The following is an 18,143-nucleotide window of genomic DNA, read 5'->3' on the forward strand; positions in this document are numbered from 1 at the left end:
AGGCGGAAGTCGCTTGAAGGGAAAGGAAAGACCGTGAACGGAAACGGAAGCGGAAGCGGCTCTGTCCTAGTCTTCGGTCTGGGCTTCCATATCCCGCTCCCCCCTCCTGCCCGGCGCCATGAGTGGCAGTGGCGCGGACCCCGAGGTGGTCCCGGCCCCTGCCCCTGCCCCGCCGGGCCCGGCCCCGACTCCCACCCCCACCCCTGCTCCGGCCCCGACCCCAGCACCGGCGCCGGCTCCCGCCCCAGCCGAGAGCAAAGCCAGCCCCGCGGGAGGCGCAGGCCCCGGCCCTGGCCGGGGGGATACGTCCGACCGCCGGGCCTCGGGTGAGCGGGGAGCGCGGGGGGAGCGAGCCAGGACCCGTATGGGGAGAGCTGGAGGGACCTGGGGCTCTCACGTGGGAGGCACGGCTTGAAGCATCAACGTCAGGAAATACCGTGCTGAGCAAAGCAAAGCTGCCCAGGATGGAAGACTCCCAAACCCCACCTCCCCGGATCCTCAGAGAGAAGCTGGCGGACCACTTGCCTTCGTTCAGAGAGGACTGACTGGATAGCCACTTGAGGGTCCTTGTAGCCCCCGAAGGGTTGGGCTGGGCGGGACGGGAGCGAGGGGACGGAGGGTGAGGAGCCGAGACGTACCAGCCACGAGGACTGAGTGTTAGGCACTCCCAGAATAGCAGGTCCACAAGATTAGGTGGGAGCAGGGACTCCTTTCTAATTCAGTGCTGGCTTCCTTGCCACACGTTCTGCCCCTGTCCCCAGTCTCCATTTGACACTACTGTTATCTGTTCTCTGCCAGTGCCAGTATCCGCAGCTGGGGGTACTGCCCCCCCTGAAGGTGCCATGTCTAATGGGGTATATGTGTTACCTGGTGCTGCCAATGGAGAGGTCAAGCCTGTTGTGTCTAGTACTCCCCTGGTGGACTTCCTAATGCAACTGGAAGACTACACACCCACAGTATGTATAACCATTCTACCAGCTAACCCTTTTGCAGTTTCCTGCAAGCTTTAACTGGCCAGCCTATCGTAAGTCCCCGTCATTAATTTTGTTTAGCTAGGAGATTCATCTTTCCATCTAGGCTGTAATACTATCTTTGACAAGCAGATCCAAAAACTTGCCTTTTCCTCCTGTGTCTCAGTTGGGCCTTAGCCAACAGCAGATGCTAAATTTTCCCAAAGGCTCTACTTTAAGGATCACTTCAAAAGATACCTTCCATATGTATGTGCATGCACATATTTCCCCCACCCTCCAATGATTAGACCATAAACTATTTGAAGCTAGGAATTGTTTTTGATATATATCTTTTGTATCCCAAGGGTCTAGCATAGTGCCCAATACAGTATGTACTTAAGAACCTATTAAAGATTTGTTGCATTCTCAGATTCCAGATGCTGTTACTGGCTACTACCTGAACCGTGCTGGTTTTGAAGCCTCTGATCCCAGAATGTAAGTGATTTGGGACAGTAAATCCAGTCCCCAGCGTCTATGGGCATCTCTGACTCCTTCCTGTACATCAAGTACAGATTTCAACTTGAGGGCTGGTTTTATCCCCACATGCAAACTCCTTCTGCCTTCCCAGTGTCCGGCTCATCTCCCTGGCAGCCCAGAAGTTCATCTCTGATATTGCCAATGATGCTTTACAACACTGCAAGATGAAGGGCACTGCCTCAGGCAGCTCCAGGAGCAAGAGCAAAGTGAGTAGATGGGAGTAGGCTTGTGATGTGATAAATGCTCCCCTGGGGCTCTTGGAACTTCAGAAACTTTGTGTTGGTAGGCCTCTTTAGGCCGGTGAAAGGCACAGGGATTTTCACCCCCATTTTATGCACATAGAAACTCAATCCAAATTGGTTAAATGCTTTGCCTTAGGACACATAACATATTAATGTAAGAACAAGACCATATCCCTGGCTCACACTATTTCCACTTTCTTTCCAAGGACCGAAAGTATACCCTGACCATGGAAGACCTGACCCCTGCGCTCAGCGAGTATGGCATTAACGTCAAGAAGCCACATTATTTCACCTAAGCTCACCTCTTCCCCGGCTGGCCCGGATGTGTGTGGGTGTGTACACATTTGTCCCATTCCTTCCTCCCCACCCACCCCCACACCAGCCTGTTTTCATAATAAACCTTTATTGTGACTGAGGCAGGTGGCTGCTCCTCCCACATTGGGAAGACACCGAGAAATGGGGCTTAGCGTGGTGTGAAACAAAGCTGAGCCTATTCCTACCCTCCCCTCCAAAGTTGGCAGATGGGGCAGGGAGGGTAGCCCCTAAAGCTGGGGGGTTGTGGTTGGGGCTGAGGTGGCTGTACCGTTGCCAGGGGAGGGAGGGGTCCTGGAGCCTGCTGCTAGGAAGGGGGTATAGGCATACCCCATTTCCCCCATATGGCTCTATTTGTCCTGCATCTTTTCTAGGATGGGCACAATCATATCAAACTTGGGCCTCTTGGCTGGGTCCTCATTCATGCAGATCTTCATGAGTTTACACACATGTGGGGAGATACCTGGAGGAATGGTGGGTCGAAGGCCTTCCAGGGCAACCTACAAGCAGCAAGAATCCCCAGGTTCAGGACTTCTTTCTGTCCCATAAAACTGATTCACCCTCCCTTCCCACCCCCACCCCCACATGCTCCAGACCTTCATGCCAATTTCCATGTTGGAGAGGTCAGCAAATGGTACCTCCCTTGTCACTAGTTCCCACAACAGTACTGCAAAGCTCCACATGTCTGCAGAACGACGATTAATCTCCTCTGGCTTCTTCTGCAGGGCTGGGTCAGGGGGAGAGGATTTTGATAAGAATCCTGATTCTTTCCCTGTCCCCCACCTCCCCACCAAGTATGCTATCTTCTGTTTTCATCCCCCCCCTACCCTCAGGAGCCACCCAGGCAGGGGCATACATGCGCCCTGGACACTGGAAGGAGAATTTCACATCAGCCATGCTGATTCGGGCAGTCATATCCTCATCAATCTGGGGAAAAAGACAGGCTGGTTATAGTGGGAATATGTGCTCCAGTGACAGTTGGATTAGATATCTAGCATACACTGCAGCCTTAAACCTCACCATGACACTTCGGCTGTTGAGGGCATGCCGGGGTATGAGGGGTTCCAAAGTGTGCAGGAAGGCCATGCCTCGTGCCATATCCAGAGCAAACTTGACAGCTTGAGTCTGGTCAACCACAAAATCTGGGAGAAGGAAAGTTCAGAGAAGGGGGAAGGAGTTAACCCTAAATCTAATTCTAATAGTCCCATTGTCTAAGACCAACAACTGGATTCAAGTTCTTATTCCTCCCCCACCCTCTGGTGTCCATAGCTCCAATCCCAGCCTTTTCTGGGCACAATGACAACTCACTGGTCCCTTCATGAAGTACGTTGTAGAGGGAGCCATAAGGCATCCAGTGGGTGATGAGAACCGGGTTGGGGGCAGGGGGTGCCTGACAGGCTCCCAACACTGGCAGCACGTTGGGGTGTGAAAAAATCCTGCAAAGACAAAACAGAATTTACATGTTGCTCTGTCCCTTTAGCTCCCCACCTCCCCATGCACCCAACTCCCCCACCTCAGTTTTGGATACTCCTCATTAAAGTCTCTGCTCTTCCTTGTACTCCAGTCCCGGATCTTCAACATCTTGATGACGATGTCATTCCCTTGCCATCGACCCTTCCACAGCTGGGTTGGGACAGGCAGGATCAGATTAGGGCCAGGTAGGATAAAATCACAGAATTTGGAGCTGGAAAGGATCTCAGATCATCTTATCTAACCCTTTTGATTTTACAGATGAAACTAAGATCTAGACACATGAAGTAACTTACTCATACAGCAAAATAATAAGCAAAGCTGAAGCCAAACAGTTTCTCTCCTGGATCCTGGGCTTTTTCCCCCACTACAAAGTGAGCTAAGTAGAGGGATGATTAGAGGACAAGAGGAAGCACAACACGGGATTACTGGCATGGCTAGGAGGCTTGGGGTGAATAGGATGTGGTTAGGAGGCCAAGGCCAAGGCAGTTAGGGGATCTGGGCTTGGAACTAGGGGGTTCTTAAGGGTCTACAGGTCACCTCTCCTGACTGGTTCTCGTTGAGTTTCACCACCAGGTTGAGCTGCTTGAAGTCGATGCCTGAGTGTTTATTCAGGGTGCCGTTCCCTGAGAGGAGTGGGGTGTTAGATAGGGGAGCTAAAGGAGGGGCTGTTCCCTTAAGGGAGGTGGGGGTGGGGGAAGGTATCCAGGGCCAGTCCCTTAGAAGATAATGGAATTGGGGGAGTGTGGAGTCTATTAAGGAGTAGAATGTTAAGGGAAGCACATTATTAAAGAGTAAGCCACTCCAAACTCACGGGGTCGGGTGCGTGTTGTCCCTTTCCAGAATGTGTCTTTGTATGGAATACGGCCCATTGGCTGGCCCAACTTCTCTGCACGTTCTGAGAAAGAAAAGCATTGAGAGGCACAGCCCCACAGGGTGACTGGAATAGCTTCAACCTATTTTACATACAGCCTCACAAGAAAAAGATTGGGGGGGAGGGGGGTTGGAGAGTAGAGGCTCACCTCGTAGGCTGTCTCGAAGTGGGGCTTTGGCCTTGTCCACTGGCATCTCTCCATACTTGTTACAAATGCTGATTAGTGCTCCACCAGCTACAAGGTCCTGGGGAAGGGAAGGAAGGACCATAGTGGACCATTTCCTGTCCTGACCCCACGACACAAGTTCATACCATTCACTTTCTCCTATAACTCCCTTTGGAGATCAGGCATCTGATCCCAAGAGAAATGAGTGCAGTCCTCACCTCTGCCACTTGGTCCTGGCCCCAGAAGCAGGCATAATGAAGGGGAACATTACCATGCTCATTCACTGCATTTATATCAGCCTTGTATTGGAGCAACTGGGAATAAACAGGAAGGACATTTATTCACCCCTTTAATTCAGCATCCCAAGCCTTCCCTCAATTATTTTCTGTATGTCGAGAAGTTTTTTAATTTTTAAGTACTAGCAGGTGGATGTACAGATAGAACCCTTCTTTATCCAGTGCCAAGGGCCAAATCCTATCCTTTTCTCCCATTCCTCTAAATGTGATATATAATCTACATGATATAAAAACAAAGGGAATAAACTGCTTACTTTCTGCACAATGTCCCGGTGCCCATGGCTGGCTGCTAGGTGGAGGGGCGTATCATCACCCCTGTTCATCACGTTGATTCTGGCCCCTCTCATGATTAGCATTTCAACCACAGCTGAGCGGCCCTCTCGGCAGGCCCAGTGCAGAGGAGAAAAACCATGGTCATCCCTAGATAGTGGGAATAAACAAGATCACAACTCACATTTCTACACTTTCTTAAGCTTTACAAAGTGTTTGCAGCCCCTCTCATTAGAATTGGGTTGTAGAAATAGAATCATTCCCTTGTTACAGATAGAAGGTCAGAGAAATAAATTAAGGTTGTAACATGGTTAAGGTTAAGATCATGGTATGGTAAGTCCAATAGAAAACTGGATTAGAATCATAAAAATTTCCATTTCTAACTGATACTGGATGTGTAACCCTGGACAAATCATCTAAATTTTCTGAGCTTCCGTTTCCTAATCTATAAAATGGAGAAAGTTAATTTGTACACGAAAGTGAGGGAAACACTTTGTAAAACAAATTCTTCATAAAACAGGAGGTTGCTTTGTGTTTTTTTTAATGGGGGTGGGGGATAGGGTAGAGATGGGGTTTATGGGCAAAACAAAAAACTGGCAGAAATCAGACAAAAGGCTCTGTTGGCTAGAAGGGGGACAATAGTCACTACAACTACAGAATCCTTAAAGAGTTTTGGCAAAACTCTAGGGATGGTGGGGGAAGACAGAAGCTGTGTGGGTGGGGCGTGCCTCCAGTAGAGGGCCTCTGGTCAAATGGCCATAAAAGGAAATTCCCACAACGTCTTGGGGGAGGAAGGCTACCCAAGGAGAGTAAGGAGGCAGGGCTGGGGTGGGTCAAGGGCTCCAGGAGGACTGGGGACTGGCTAGTCTGAGGAGGAGGGGCTGGGCCTAACCAGTTTGGGTCATTTCCTAGAGGGGTGGAGCAGAGGCTCTAGTTAGTGCAGTATGTAGGGCTATTTTCCCCTGCTTCTTTCAACTACAAATATAAATAACAAACCCTGAGATTCAGAGACCCTGCTCCAGTTCAGTCCACGCCTGACCCAGAATTTCCTCTAAAACAGTCTGGCTTTCCAGCATTTGCTTTGTGATTCTGAGTGATAAGGAACTACTGCCTATTGCATATTCTAAATAGCTGTAATTATTAGATTGTTCCTTACATCAAGCCTAATCCCCTTATTCACATCACAGCTTTTCCAATCCTTTTCCCTACCCAGTCAAACCCTCCAATATCCAAGATGAGGTCCAACTAGGGCAAGTCAGAGGATAAGATTTGGCTTCCCTGTTCATCAGTCTTCACCAAGACAGTCATATCCTTGCTTTAACCATCACCCATGAGAATTCACTTCTATGATCCAGAACTCTGAAATTCTTTTTATCTCATCTTAATATCCTATCCTATGTCTCCCTGTGCCTTTACTCCTATCAAACTTAACTTCTAATCACTGTGCTGCTGAGCAGTGCTGCAAGAAGTCACATAACTGTACTGCTTAGGAGAACTACATTGTTGTATTATCCAATTCCACCTGGGCCTAATTGACTCCACTTCACTCCCTTCTTTTTGGTCTGGCCCAAATCTCTTTTCCTTAAGTCCTCCATCCCCCACCCCTGCAGATGACCTAGTCTGAGGAAACAGTGTGAGCTCCATCTTTTCCCCCTTTTTCTACAACTCAAAAAATCCTTAACACTATCCCTCTACTCACCCCTTTGCTCTCGGTCATCACTCTAGCTTATGCCCTTGACTCCCTCCTGTGCCATCTCCAGTGCTCCACTACCCTCTTCACCTCTCATCAACCTCCATCTCCTTCCCCATCCCTAATCTTCAATTTCTCCCTATCTGGTTCATTCCCTACCGCCTACAAAAAATGGTCCTTACCCTAAATAAGCAAATAATTTATTGGCTATGGCATTCCCTCAGGCTATCATCCTTTACCTTTCTTCCTTTTCATAAATAATATTCTAAAAAAAAAGCTAGCTACATTTATTTCCTCTAGTGCCTCCTTCTCAACTCATTCCAAACTGGCTTCTGCTCTTAGCACTAGACTGAAAATGCTCTCTCCAAGGTAAGCAAAGATTTCTTAATTACTAAGACCAAGTGGCCCTTTTGCAGTCATCATCACTGACCTCTCAACAATATTTGATACTGCTGACCAACTCCTTCCTCAATATTTTCTCCTCCTGGATCTCTCTTCTTTCTCTATATCCTTTTTTGGTCACTGCATCAGCTCCCACATGTTCCAATTATCGTTTCTAAGATGATTCTAAGATCATTATACCCAGACCTAGGCTCTCTCCTGAGCTGAATTCAGACCTAAATCACCAACCATTTATTAGATACTTTTAATAAGATGCTCACTAGGAATCAAACTAAACGTGTCCAAAATGGAACACCCCTCTCTGCCCAAACTAATTCATTCTGACTCTCCTGTTTCTGTTCCACATCTACCACCCCCTTAAGCATCTTAGTTCAGAAACTATGGAGTCATTTTTTATTCTTCTCTGTCCCTCAGCTACAGCTAACGTATCAGTTTCCAAGGTTTTTCAGATTTCACCTCCACAATATCTCTCACACTGATCTCCTTTCCCTTCACACAACCACCACCCTCCTTTAGCCCCTCATTATCTCTTGCCTGGACTACTGCAAAAGACTCCCAATTGGGCCTCTTCAATCCAAAGCCTCCACATTGTTGTTGCTAAAATGCAGATCTGACCCCATCACTCCTCTGCTCAAGAAGCTTTAGTGACTGTTGCTTCTACTATATAATGTTCTTTTATTTGGGTTTTACAACTCTTGTCAATGAAGCTCTGACCTATCCAGATGGACTTCCCAATAATCTTCCTTGGACATGCTTAATTTTCAGGAAAAATTGCCTGTCTGTTATTCTCCAAATCTGGCATCCCATCTCCAGCCTCTATGCCCTTACACCTGATTGTCCCCCCATGAGTGGGATGAACTCCCTAGTCAACTAGGCCTTCTGGAATTCCTGGCTTTTTTTTAGGCTCAGTTCAAGTGCTCCTTGGTAAAAAAAAAAAATCAGGCCTTTCCTGGTCCCCCTCCAGTCATTAGTGTCAGTGGCCTTCCCAATCACTTTGTATTCATTTTGGATTGATGTGTAAACATATTTTATCTACCATCTCCCCCAGTGGGATGGAAACTCCTTGAGAGGAGGGATTGCTTCATTTTTACTTTGGTACTACCACTGCCTAACACAGGGTAAGTGCTGAATAAAATGTGTATTGAATGAATGCCTCTGAAGGAGACCTGGGAAGCAGTTAGTATTTCTGGCTGGCTGTGCTGTCATATTAACTCATTCCACCTGTATAAAACCCCCAGAATTTTTCCACAGGAATTGTTTAGCTACACATTCACAATGTGGTACTTGTGCGACTGAATTTTTTTTTTTTTTTTGGAGGGGGGAAGGCTGGGCAATTGGGGTTAAGTGACTTGCCCAAGGTCACATGGCTAGTAAATGTTAAGTGTCTGAGGCTGCATTTTAACTCAGGTCCTCCTGAATCCAGGGCCTGTGCTCTATTCACTGTGCCACCTAGCTTTCCCGTAACTGAAAATTTTAATCCAAAAATAAGAGTAGATGCTTGAACGTCCCTATGCAATTCCATCATACTAGATCTGGCCTGTCCATAGGTTCACAGGATGATTTTGGATCCTGATTCTGTTGTCCAGTTTGTTAGCTATCACTTCTAGTTCCATGTCATCTGTAAATAGGATAGAATGCCATCTAGGCCTCTACTCAAGTCAATATTGAAAATAGTGAGCAGCAAAAGTCAATGCCATGCTGGGGTCATTCCACTAGAGACCTCCCACCAAGCTAACATTGAGCCACTATTCCTTGGGTCTGAACCTGCCTAATTTTCTTAGCCCAGAGGCCAGACCACTGGAGGCTAGAACTCACAACTCTATGTCTTACTCACATAAGAAACTGTCAAAGACTGTACTGAAATCTATTTGTACTATATTCATCACTATAGTAATCCTGGCAAAAAGAGAAATATGGTCATAGATTTAAGAACTCAGAAATGAATATCTAGTCCAATGAGATCTGCATATGATCTCTTCTGAATTCCCTAGCACTTTCATGTTCTGCTTTTCAGAGTATTGTGTATAGGGGTTTCATCTCCCCTATCCTAAGGGCAAGAATTGGGGTCTTGATCTTACTCAGCTGTACCAGGAACCCAGGCCCTGAAACCCTAACCCAATGTTTTCACCAAATTTCACCATATTCCACTTCCAATTCATGTTCCCCAGTACAGTTGTGGATGTCCTGAATTCCCTTTCTTTTTTCCTGCAGAACAAAAAATCCCACCCATCATCAGTCTCCTCCATATTCCCCAGTCTTAGGAGAAGGTATGGATCACAGAAAACTAAACTCTAGAGGCACTGCCTAAGCAAAGGGCAAGGAAGGGCTGAGGACTAGATATCAAAAATGTACATTATTATGCCAAGGTTTCCTTGAGCCTTGCTTGCCCTGCCCAGCCACACCATCTCTTCTACTTTCCCCTCAAATCCTCTCACCCCTGGTTCAAGTCGTTTTCTGTGTTGTCCAACCACAAACGAACAGCCACAGCATTGCCCTCTCGGCACTGGGTGAAAATGTCGTCCATGATGACAGCTCCTTAGGACCCTGAATAGTCAGGAGGATAGGGGAGAGGCACTAAGTAATTTGGGCAAAGGTCATCAGGACTTACAACCTCCCTGAAAAAGAGTCATCCCCCTAACCTTCACTCACACTTTATATCCTAGTTGGTCACCCCCCCAACACACACACCGCGCGGCGCCCCCCCCCCCGTCGTGCGCCCGTTAGTTCCTGGTTGGACCCCCCCCCACCACCCCCCCCCCCCCCCCCCCCCCAAGTACAGTATCTTGCCAGGCCATCCTCCTTGCCTGGGTCAGTCAAGACCCCCCACCAGCAATTGGATAGGGGAAGGTTGCAGAGGATGATAAACTGGTTAGTTACCCTTCTCTTGGGATATTTATACTGTTTGATTAATTCTCCTTCCTAGTTACACCTCCTACCCCCCCCCACACACACACCCACCCACCTACCCCTTTCAGGGGTGGTCCTGCTAAAAAGGACCACAGTCTACAACCTTCCCAGCCATGAGAAGGTTCTTAAGCCATAAGAAAATGTGTGAGGTACAGAGGGAAAGCTTTTCTACGTCCCCCCACCCCCCTTTAATCCATATACTCGTCTCCAAGCAAGTGTCCTGAGTGTGCAAGGATAAGTCTCAATGCAAGTCCTCCCCGGCTCCCCACCAGAGCACACCCAGAGGGTAAGGCTTCGAGGCTCCACGCGAGAAGTTTATCCCCGAGGGACAAATTCTCTTCTGCTACAGCAACTCCTCAATAACTAAGAAGCTGCTATCTGCGTGGGTGTTGGGAGTGCCCACCAAGGGAATACCACTATTCCAGCCAAGCTGAGTGGAGGAAGAAGCCCCCCAACAGCAAAAAAGGCAAAAAGGAGTTGGTCCTGGGCGTTGTCCCCGTCCCCTGGCCGGAGACACCCCCGCTCCAGACAAGGGTGGGGGGAGGCCCCGGCGCAGACGGCCCCGGGCCCCGCCTGACAGCGGAGGGGCCCGAAACCCAGAGACAGTCGGGACCGGCCCGTGATCCCACTGCGTCCTGGCTGCAGACTTGGGACTGGACCCGGGACTCCGCCCGCCCTCTCTCCAGGCCCGCAGACACCGGCAGCACTCTCCCACGCTCGGGTCTCAGTTTCCTATTCCGTAAAATGGGCTCATGGCCCCGCCCCCACCTTCCCACAGCCCAGGGGCGAAAACAGGGCCGCGCGATCGCTTACCGGGGCTCCGGAGCCAGGTCCAGACGCTCCAGCCGCCGCTCCGGCCGCAGCCTCCGCCAGCCCTGCCACACCCGCCTCGGCCTGGCCCCGCCCCTCGCCACGCCGCCGCTCTGGGCGCCGCAGCCTCCTCTCGCTGGTCGCCGGCGGGCGGAGCGGCCGCTCTGTGAGTGCACAGCTTCCTCTCGCTGCTCCCTGCTGGCGGCGGCGGCACACGTGGTCCCGGAGCCCCCATGTTCGAGGAGCCCGAGTGGGCCGAGGAGCCCCCGGCCTCAGCCGCCCTCGCGCCCCCGACCCCGCGCGCCAGGGTCAGGCCGGCGCCACGCGCCAAGGTGAGTGTTTGCCCCGAGCGTGGGCGTGACACCCTCCCTAGGGCGGGGGGGGGCCCCAGGTTTCTCTGAGCCTCGCGTCCGCTTGTCCTCACCCTCTTGTGTCCATGTGACCCGTCCCCTGTGTCTGCGTGACATCCCGTCCCTCCTGTCGTGGGCCCCCAGGTTCCTGTGAGCTCCGTGGCAGTGTGTCCTAACCCTCCCCCCTCGCTGTGTGCCGTGGAATTCAGGGGCCCCCGGTGTCCGCGTGATTTACCCCACCTGCGTGTTCCTGTGACCCACCACCTGTGTGCTAGGGACCCCAGTGTTGGGCCGGAAGAGGACAAAGCGGGTTTCTCCGGGGGCTGGTTGCTCTAGTTCATCCCCGTCCCTTGTCTGCCAGGTCCTGTCCTAGTGACCAGGCATGGAGGGGGAAGAGACCCGGGCGGGGAGGGAGGACAAGGGATAGGTCCTTTGGTCCTTGATGTCCATATCTCTTTTGTTTTCACATTTTTATCTAAAGTTTTGAGTTCCAAACTCCATCCCTCCCTCACCTCCCCGTCTCTGAAACTGTAAGCAATCCTATCTATATAGGTTATACATGTGCAATTATGTAAAACATTTGCATATTAGTCATTTTGTACAAGAAGAAGAGAATAAAAGAAAATGAAAAATAGCATGCTTCTTTCTGTAATTAAACAGTATCAGTTCTTAGGAGGTGCATAGTATGTTTTGGGATTGTCTTGGATTATTGTATTGGTTGAGAATAGTTGATGTTCACAGTTCTTGATGGAACAATATTGCTGTGACTGTGTACAATATTCTCCCAGTTCCATTCATTTCACTATGCATCTGTTCATAAAAGTCTTTCCAGGTTTTTCTGAAATCAGCTTGCTTGTATTTTCTTATAGCACAATAATATTTCATTACAACCATCTGCCAACCTTGTTTAGCCATTCCTCAATTTATGGGCATCCCTTCATTTTCCAATTTTTAGCCACCACAAAAGAGCTGCTATAAATATTTTTGTACAAATAAGTCCTTCCCCCCCCCCCTTTTTTTTTTTGCATGTCTTTGGGATATAGACCTAGCAGTGATATTGCTGGATCAACGGGTATACACAGTTTTATAGCCCTTTGGGCATAGTTCCAAATTGCTCTCCAGAATGGTTGGATCAGTTCACAACTCCAACAGGGCATTAGTGCCCCAGTTTTCGCACATCCCCTCCAATATCCTACACTTTCCTTTTTTGTCATATTGGCCAATCAGATAAGTATGAGGTGGTATTTTAATTTGCATGTCTCTAATCAATAGTGATTTAGAGCATTTTTTCATATAAGTGTAGCTTTGATTTCTTTGTCTGAAAACTCCTTGGTCATGATAAATATGGCTATTTATCAATTGGGGAATGACATGTATTTTTATAAATTTGACTCAGTTCTCTATGTATTTGAGAAATGAGGCCTTTATCAGAGATACTTGTTGCAAAAATGTTGTCCATCTCTAACTTAGGAGCTTAAGTGTTGCTGGAGGTTCCCCAGTATTGTAGTTAGGAAGGACCACAGGGGATGTGGGTATAAAAATGACAAGTTCTGCTTGAAATTGACATTTTGCTAGAAGGAGGAAGGGGGGATGTTGTGAGTAGATGGAGAAGAAGATGAAGAGGAAGGCATCCTATAGGAGGTAACAACTGAGCTGTCTTAAGGTTAAGAGAAGGAAGATTCACAAGAGTCCAAAGAGAGGAAGGAGTGCATTCCAATTGTATCTTTATTGGGAAGCCAATGTTAATTCGTTGAAGCTGGAGACAAGACATATAAGATCAGTGAAAATGTAGTATATGTGAAATGAGCTAAAATAAGATAGTTAAGATAGGTTGGAGTCAGATTGTTTATAACTTTAGATGCCATGCTGAGGAGTTTGAATTTTATTCTAGAGGCAGTTGAAAGCCCTTGATTTTTGATGAGCAAAGTTGAGAGAGAGAAAATATTTTGTCAGCTGTGTGAAAAATTAATGAGAAAAAAAAAAACGACTGGAGGCATAGCTATGAGATTTTATAGTAGTCCAGGGGAGCTGTGATGAGGACCCGATTGGGTGGTAATCCTGAGAGCAGAGGTGACGATTATAGTCCTGGAAAATAATGAGATCACCTAGGGAGACAGAGTAGAGAGAAGAAGTAAGTGGACCTAGTACCAAAGGTTATAGCCATGGGGCTAGTGAGGTCATCTAGGGAGAAAGGATAGAAGGAGACAGATTTTGGAGGCACTCACAATTAAGAGGTACAACATGGGTCTTGGGAGTCTCAGAAGAATGAGTGATCAGACAAATAAGAAGAGATTAATGAATACTGTCCAGAAAGAGTGGGAGACATGACTAGGGGAGGTTTGAGGTTAAGGAAGACTAGAAAAGGCAACTGTGAACTTTGGGGAAGCAGTATTGGGGACTGCCGAAAATACGTGGAGGTTGCCAGAATAGGAAGGTGTAATAGTAATGGAATTTAAAGATCCCCCTGTATTGGCTTGGTTTTTGGATTGATTGTGTTAAAACCCAGAGCTTGTGGAATGGACTTGTTGACATGAAAAGAAAGGGCTGAACTGGGAGGAGCTGGTGATGTGAATTTAGAGAGGCACAAGCAGAGAAAGAGGCAGAAGAATTTTTTTGAGAGCTGGAGAGAATTGCTGACGGCCAGTTCGAACTGCCTAGACTTTTGAGAGCTGCCACCCAGAGCTGCCAAGGACTGAGGAGACATGGCATTATGCTGGTACTTTGTCTGTTTTGATGTTCTGCCAGATTCGTGCATTGGTGAAGGACAGTCCTGTTGTTGCAGAGGTTCTGGAACCTTGCTGCTTGTTCAGGGGTCCAGAGACTGTTCTGCAGACAGAGAATGAATTGTGTCCACTGATGAAGGACAGTGCTGTTGTTGCAGAGGTTCTAGAAACTTGCTGTTGGTTCAGAAGCCCTGAAGAAGGATTTTCTTGTATGTTTACAGAAATCCTGGAAGAGTGTTTTGCTAATGTTTTCAGGGGTCCTAGGATTGTTCTGCAGACAGAGAATGAATTAATGAGGACACTGGCAGTGTATCTTGTGGCCTTGCTAAACTTTGTCTCCCCAGGAACAAAGATTGCTGGGAACTTGCCTTGGGTCAAGATGAAGAAAAGACCTCTCTTTGGGTATTAAATGCTGTGCTTAAGCTTGTTATAACTCTGGGGCAGATGGCCTATTCAGTTGTGATCCAAGGGTGGGGAACTTTTGACTTATTTTGTGCTCTGTGACTGACCAAATGAATTACTTTGTTTATGATTGGAAACTAATCTCCATTTGAGAAGAGGGGCTTTGTGATTGACTAAATGAATGTATTTTCCAGGGGTGGAGTAGTGCTTGATTGAATTTCACTTGGTGAATGCTGTATTTTGAATTATGCTATATTTTGATTTTCTCTGTTCTTAATTTGTCACTGAATAAAATAGAGAGCTGCTATGCTGGTATTTTGAACCTTGGGAAGTTGCCTTTGCTTGGCATTACTGAAGGTGCAACTGATAAGGAAGTGGAAGCAGTGAATGTAGAATGTTCTTTCTAGAAGTTTAACACTGACAATGAAGAAATACATAGTGCCTTAGCTTGAGAAGGTGGTCGTTTTAAACCAAGGTTTTATTTTAAAGTTGGGAGGAGACTTGAGCAAATTTGCAGGCTAAGGGCAAGGACCCAGTAAAGAGGGGTAGATTGAAGAGTTGCAAAGGCACAGACAGAGGGGTGAGCTTTGGAGGGAAAAGATTGAAAGAGCTCATTATTTATGGATTCATATAATTTTTCATTCATATAATCATATAATTCAATAATAATAAAGTAAGAATCAAGGTCACAGTGAGAGATTGGGAATTAGGAGTCTGAAAAGGTTTGGAACAGCCACTGTGGATGCTGTGACAAAAGAGCCAATTAGGGAAAGAGACTGTCTTGATATTGTCATCAGTATGGGGAACTCCCAAGGGAAGAAACTCCCCTGACCAATGCATATTGGTACCATCTTTGCCAATAGTCTTAGAGAATTTCCTATAGTATTGAGAGATTTGATCTTGACTAGGGTCATAACACCAGCATGTGTTGGAGGAAGGACTTGAAACTAGGCCTTTTCTGTCTTCAAGGCTTGCTCTCTGTTCAATATGTCTGCTGCCTCTCACAAATAAAAGTACTGCCACACTTCTAGGAGGTGAGATAGCATGAATTTATAATGGCCCCAGTGGCTTTCTGCACCATCACTTGACATCTCAGGAATAGAAGTGCAGAAGGTAGGTTGTAGGGGTGACTCAGATTTGCAGGAACAGCAGAAAGACAAGGGATGCAGAAGTGGGTGGCCATGGTGTGTAGAATGGACTTACACTCTGGAGTCATGACTATGAAGGAATGGAAATGAGGCCAGGATAATTGAGAATGGTGCAGGAAAATAGGGAGGGATTGAAGGTGTGGAGATCATGCTAACCTAGAAAATGAAGATCTGATATGAGGCTCCAGAGCTCCAATGCTGGCAAAATTGTATCAGGACCTGAGGAAAGTCACAAATTGGTGCTAAATGATCTGGAGTGGGGAATGATAGCTTGGAAAAATGGGGGAAGACTTCCTAAAGGAGGGTTGAGGTACCTGGACTTGACTTTGAAAGATGACTAGGATTTCAGCAGGATAGATATGGGCAACAGGTGTTTCAGGCTAAGGGAGGAGTATGAGCACAACAGTCTGGGACGAGCACAAAAACGTATGACTGGGTAGAATGTAGTCATCGTAATTTACATGTTTTTAGTGCTTTTCTTCCATAGCCCCTTGCCAGCATTTCTGTCCTCATTTTACAGATGAGGAAATTAACTTAAATGGGAAGGAAGGCAGCCTGGTAGAGGAGAATGAACAGTGGGTTTGAGACTAAAGCACTGGGGTTTTTGAATCTCAGTTTTGGAATTCCCTGCCTCTGTAAAACCTGAGTCTGGTGGCATCCCCTCAGTGGGCCTCAGGATCCTCTTCTATAAAATAAGGAAGTTGGATTAAAGGTATAGGCTTTGAAGTCATAGGACCTTGGTTCAGATGCTGTCTCTGTCCCTTATTATGTTTGTGACCTCAGACAAGTCACTAAACCTCTCCAGCTCTCAGTTTCCCTATCTTTAAAATCAGAGGACAAGACTAGAAGACCTGAGGTCTCTTTCTTGGTGCTAAGCCCACTATCCTATGATTAGATGATTTTCAATGAGCCTTCTAGCTCTCGAAACATGATTCTGTGCCCAAGTCAGGGAAGAGGAAGTAGTCATCCCTTTATGTCTCAGAACCACACTGATGTATGAGTAGTGTCACAGGTGCTAGCCATTTTTCTTTTTTTATTAAGAACTTGCTTAACAAATACAGCCATTTTAAAAGCTAACGAGGAATGTATATGAAATTGTAAACTTATGTAGTTTTTTAAATGTTATATATTAAATTTTTTAATGTTTCATTGATTCCAAGCCTATCTCTTCAGACTACTTTCATATTATTTCCCCTCATAACCCTGTACATTCTCACCAAACTGACCTACTTCCCATCACTTATGCCTAGCATTCTACCTCCCACCTTTGTACAGGCTTTGCCGTAGGCTGCTCATCCCTGTGCCTGGGATGTTTTTCCCTCCTCACCTCCATCTTTTAGAGACTCAGTCAAGTGTCAGCTCCTACTTAAAGCTTTTCTTGATCCTGCCTCCAGTTGTTAGTGCTTTCTCTTAAAAGATAGCTTTGTATATACTTACTTACCTTTTAAGTTGTATTCCCATCCTGTCCCCATCTGCAATAGGATACAACCTTCATGATGGCAGGTAGTCATTTGACTTTTGTCTTCGTATTGCAGTTGATGACCACAGGGCCCTGTACATAGTAGGGGTCTAATAAATACTTCTTGTTAGACTGCATCAAGTACAGTCCTTGGTTCCTGGGGCTCATTCTTTTCTCAGTGGGAGTTGGAATAGCTAGAAGTAGGCACAAAGAGCAGAGTGCAGGGGACAGAGGCCTCCATTAGGCAAGCCTATTTCCTTCTGTGTCTTAACTCTTCATCCTTCCCCAGGGCCTCAGCCATCAGCGTCTCCAAGCTACATTAAAGGCACTACAGGCTGAGGCACTGCCTTGCCAGCTCCCTGACCAAGGGGGCAGTGACTCCAACTCGGATTCTGACCTTCGAGAGAAGAGAAAAAAGAGGAAGAAGGCCCCCAAAGAGGCTCCACTCCTGGAAGAAAGCTCAAAGCTACCAGTCCGAGGAGTAAAAACAAAGAAAGAAGAGAGCAAAGGTATGGAGGGGAATTTCCCAATTAGTCATATTTGTTTTTTCATTTCAAATAGTAATAGTGGTACTGTAATGGATCTGGGGTCTCATCAGTATGTGTACTTCCTCCAGTGGTCCAGATTGTAACCCATGCATACATTTTTATCCTTTGTGATGCACATGTATGCCTTCTCATCAGCCTTTCATAGAGCGTCCACCCAGTACACTGGAGGCCTTTCACTAAAAGTTCACCTTAAATGTCATTAAGTGGGGTATGACTTCAGGGAATAATAGGGAGTTATCATCTCTCTGTCTTCTACCCTCGTCAGACTTCATCCTGAGTATTATTTTAAAATCTGGGCACCATAATTTTAAAAGGACAGTAATGAGGTAGAAGAAGGAAGGAGGCAACCAGGAAAGTGAAGGACCTTGATTCCATACCAGGGCAACCAGGAAAGTGAAGGACCTTGATTCCATACCAGATGAGAATAAGTTTGAAGGGAATTTATCCTGGAGAAAACCCAAAAGGGTCACTCAAGTAGTCTTTAGAGTGGGTTGATTAGTTTCAGAAGGTAGAACCAGGAGTGGTGGGTAGAAGTTACTGAGAAGCAAATTTAGGTTTGATATCAGGAAGACTTCCTAATGCTTAGA

At 47.0% G+C, this 18,143-nt stretch overlaps 3 protein-coding genes across 7 annotated transcripts in view; 2 read left to right on the plus strand and 1 right to left on the minus strand.

Moving 5' to 3' along the window:
• The first annotated feature begins 58 nt into the window (after nt 1-58).
• On the plus strand, nt 59-2,145 carry TAF10 (TATA-box binding protein associated factor 10). Its single transcript, XM_069107872.1, has 5 exons — nt 59-326; nt 799-956; nt 1,381-1,445; nt 1,579-1,693; nt 1,936-2,145. Exons 1-5 carry the CDS (start codon nt 119-121, stop codon nt 2,023-2,025), a joined length of 636 nt encoding a protein of 211 aa, XP_068963973.1. The 5' UTR covers nt 59-118; the 3' UTR covers nt 2,026-2,145.
• ILK (integrin linked kinase) overlaps nt 2,116-18,143 on the minus strand; it is a 491,171-nt gene continuing 475,143 nt past the window's right edge. The window contains exons 2-14 of one of the 3 annotated variants that reach the window (XM_069107864.1): nt 10,930-11,007; nt 9,645-9,753; nt 5,102-5,267; nt 4,770-4,865; nt 4,534-4,630; nt 4,326-4,409; nt 4,052-4,137; nt 3,555-3,664; nt 3,350-3,477; nt 3,062-3,183; nt 2,869-2,968; nt 2,638-2,768; nt 2,116-2,541 (exon numbers count right to left, since the gene is read on the minus strand). In XM_069107864.1, the coding sequence (XP_068963965.1) occupies nt 2,392-2,541; nt 2,638-2,768; nt 2,869-2,968; nt 3,062-3,183; nt 3,350-3,477; nt 3,555-3,664; nt 4,052-4,137; nt 4,326-4,409; nt 4,534-4,630; nt 4,770-4,865; nt 5,102-5,267; nt 9,645-9,733 (1,359 nt within the window). In that variant the 5' untranslated portion in view covers nt 9,734-9,753; nt 10,930-11,007 and the 3' untranslated portion in view covers nt 2,116-2,391. Of the gene's footprint in view, nt 2,542-2,637; nt 2,769-2,868; nt 2,969-3,061; nt 3,184-3,349; nt 3,478-3,554; nt 3,665-4,051; nt 4,138-4,325; nt 4,452-4,533; nt 4,631-4,769; nt 4,866-5,101; nt 5,268-9,644; nt 9,754-10,929; nt 11,012-18,143 lie in introns of all 3 variants that reach the window. The other 2 variants (XM_069107862.1, XM_069107863.1) reach the window with 2 other exon arrangements.
• The window catches only part of RRP8 (ribosomal RNA processing 8), a 29,061-nt gene continuing 22,010 nt past the window's right edge, over nt 11,093-18,143 (plus strand). For 2 of the 3 annotated variants that reach the window (XM_069107867.1, XM_069107869.1), the window contains exons 1-2: nt 11,093-11,258; nt 17,298-17,517. In XM_069107867.1, coding sequence (XP_068963968.1) covers nt 11,160-11,258; nt 17,298-17,517 — 319 coding nt within the window. In that variant the 5' untranslated portion in view covers nt 11,093-11,159. The remainder of the gene's footprint in view (nt 11,259-17,297; nt 17,518-18,143) is intronic. The other variant, XM_069107866.1, reaches the window with a different exon arrangement.

The sequence above is a fragment of the Petaurus breviceps genome, unplaced genomic scaffold (assembly GCF_028583685.1).
Source record: "Petaurus breviceps papuanus isolate PSGF00001 unplaced genomic scaffold, PetGlider_PUasm1.0 90294, whole genome shotgun sequence".
In the NCBI taxonomy this organism is placed as follows: domain Eukaryota; kingdom Metazoa; phylum Chordata; class Mammalia; order Diprotodontia; family Petauridae; genus Petaurus; species Petaurus breviceps.

Bases quoted from the DNA above. Each gene is read 5' to 3' on its own strand.
- TAF10 (XM_069107872.1), top strand. From the start codon at position 119: ATGAGTGGCAGTGGCGCGGACCCCGAGGTGGTCCCGGCCCCTGCCCCT. The intron at 957-1,380 runs GTATGTATAACC...TTGCATTCTCAG, and splicing joins TGGAAGACTACACACCCACA to ATTCCAGATGCTGTTACTGG. The intron at 1,446-1,578 runs GTAAGTGATTTG...CTGCCTTCCCAG, and splicing joins GAAGCCTCTGATCCCAGAAT to TGTCCGGCTCATCTCCCTGG.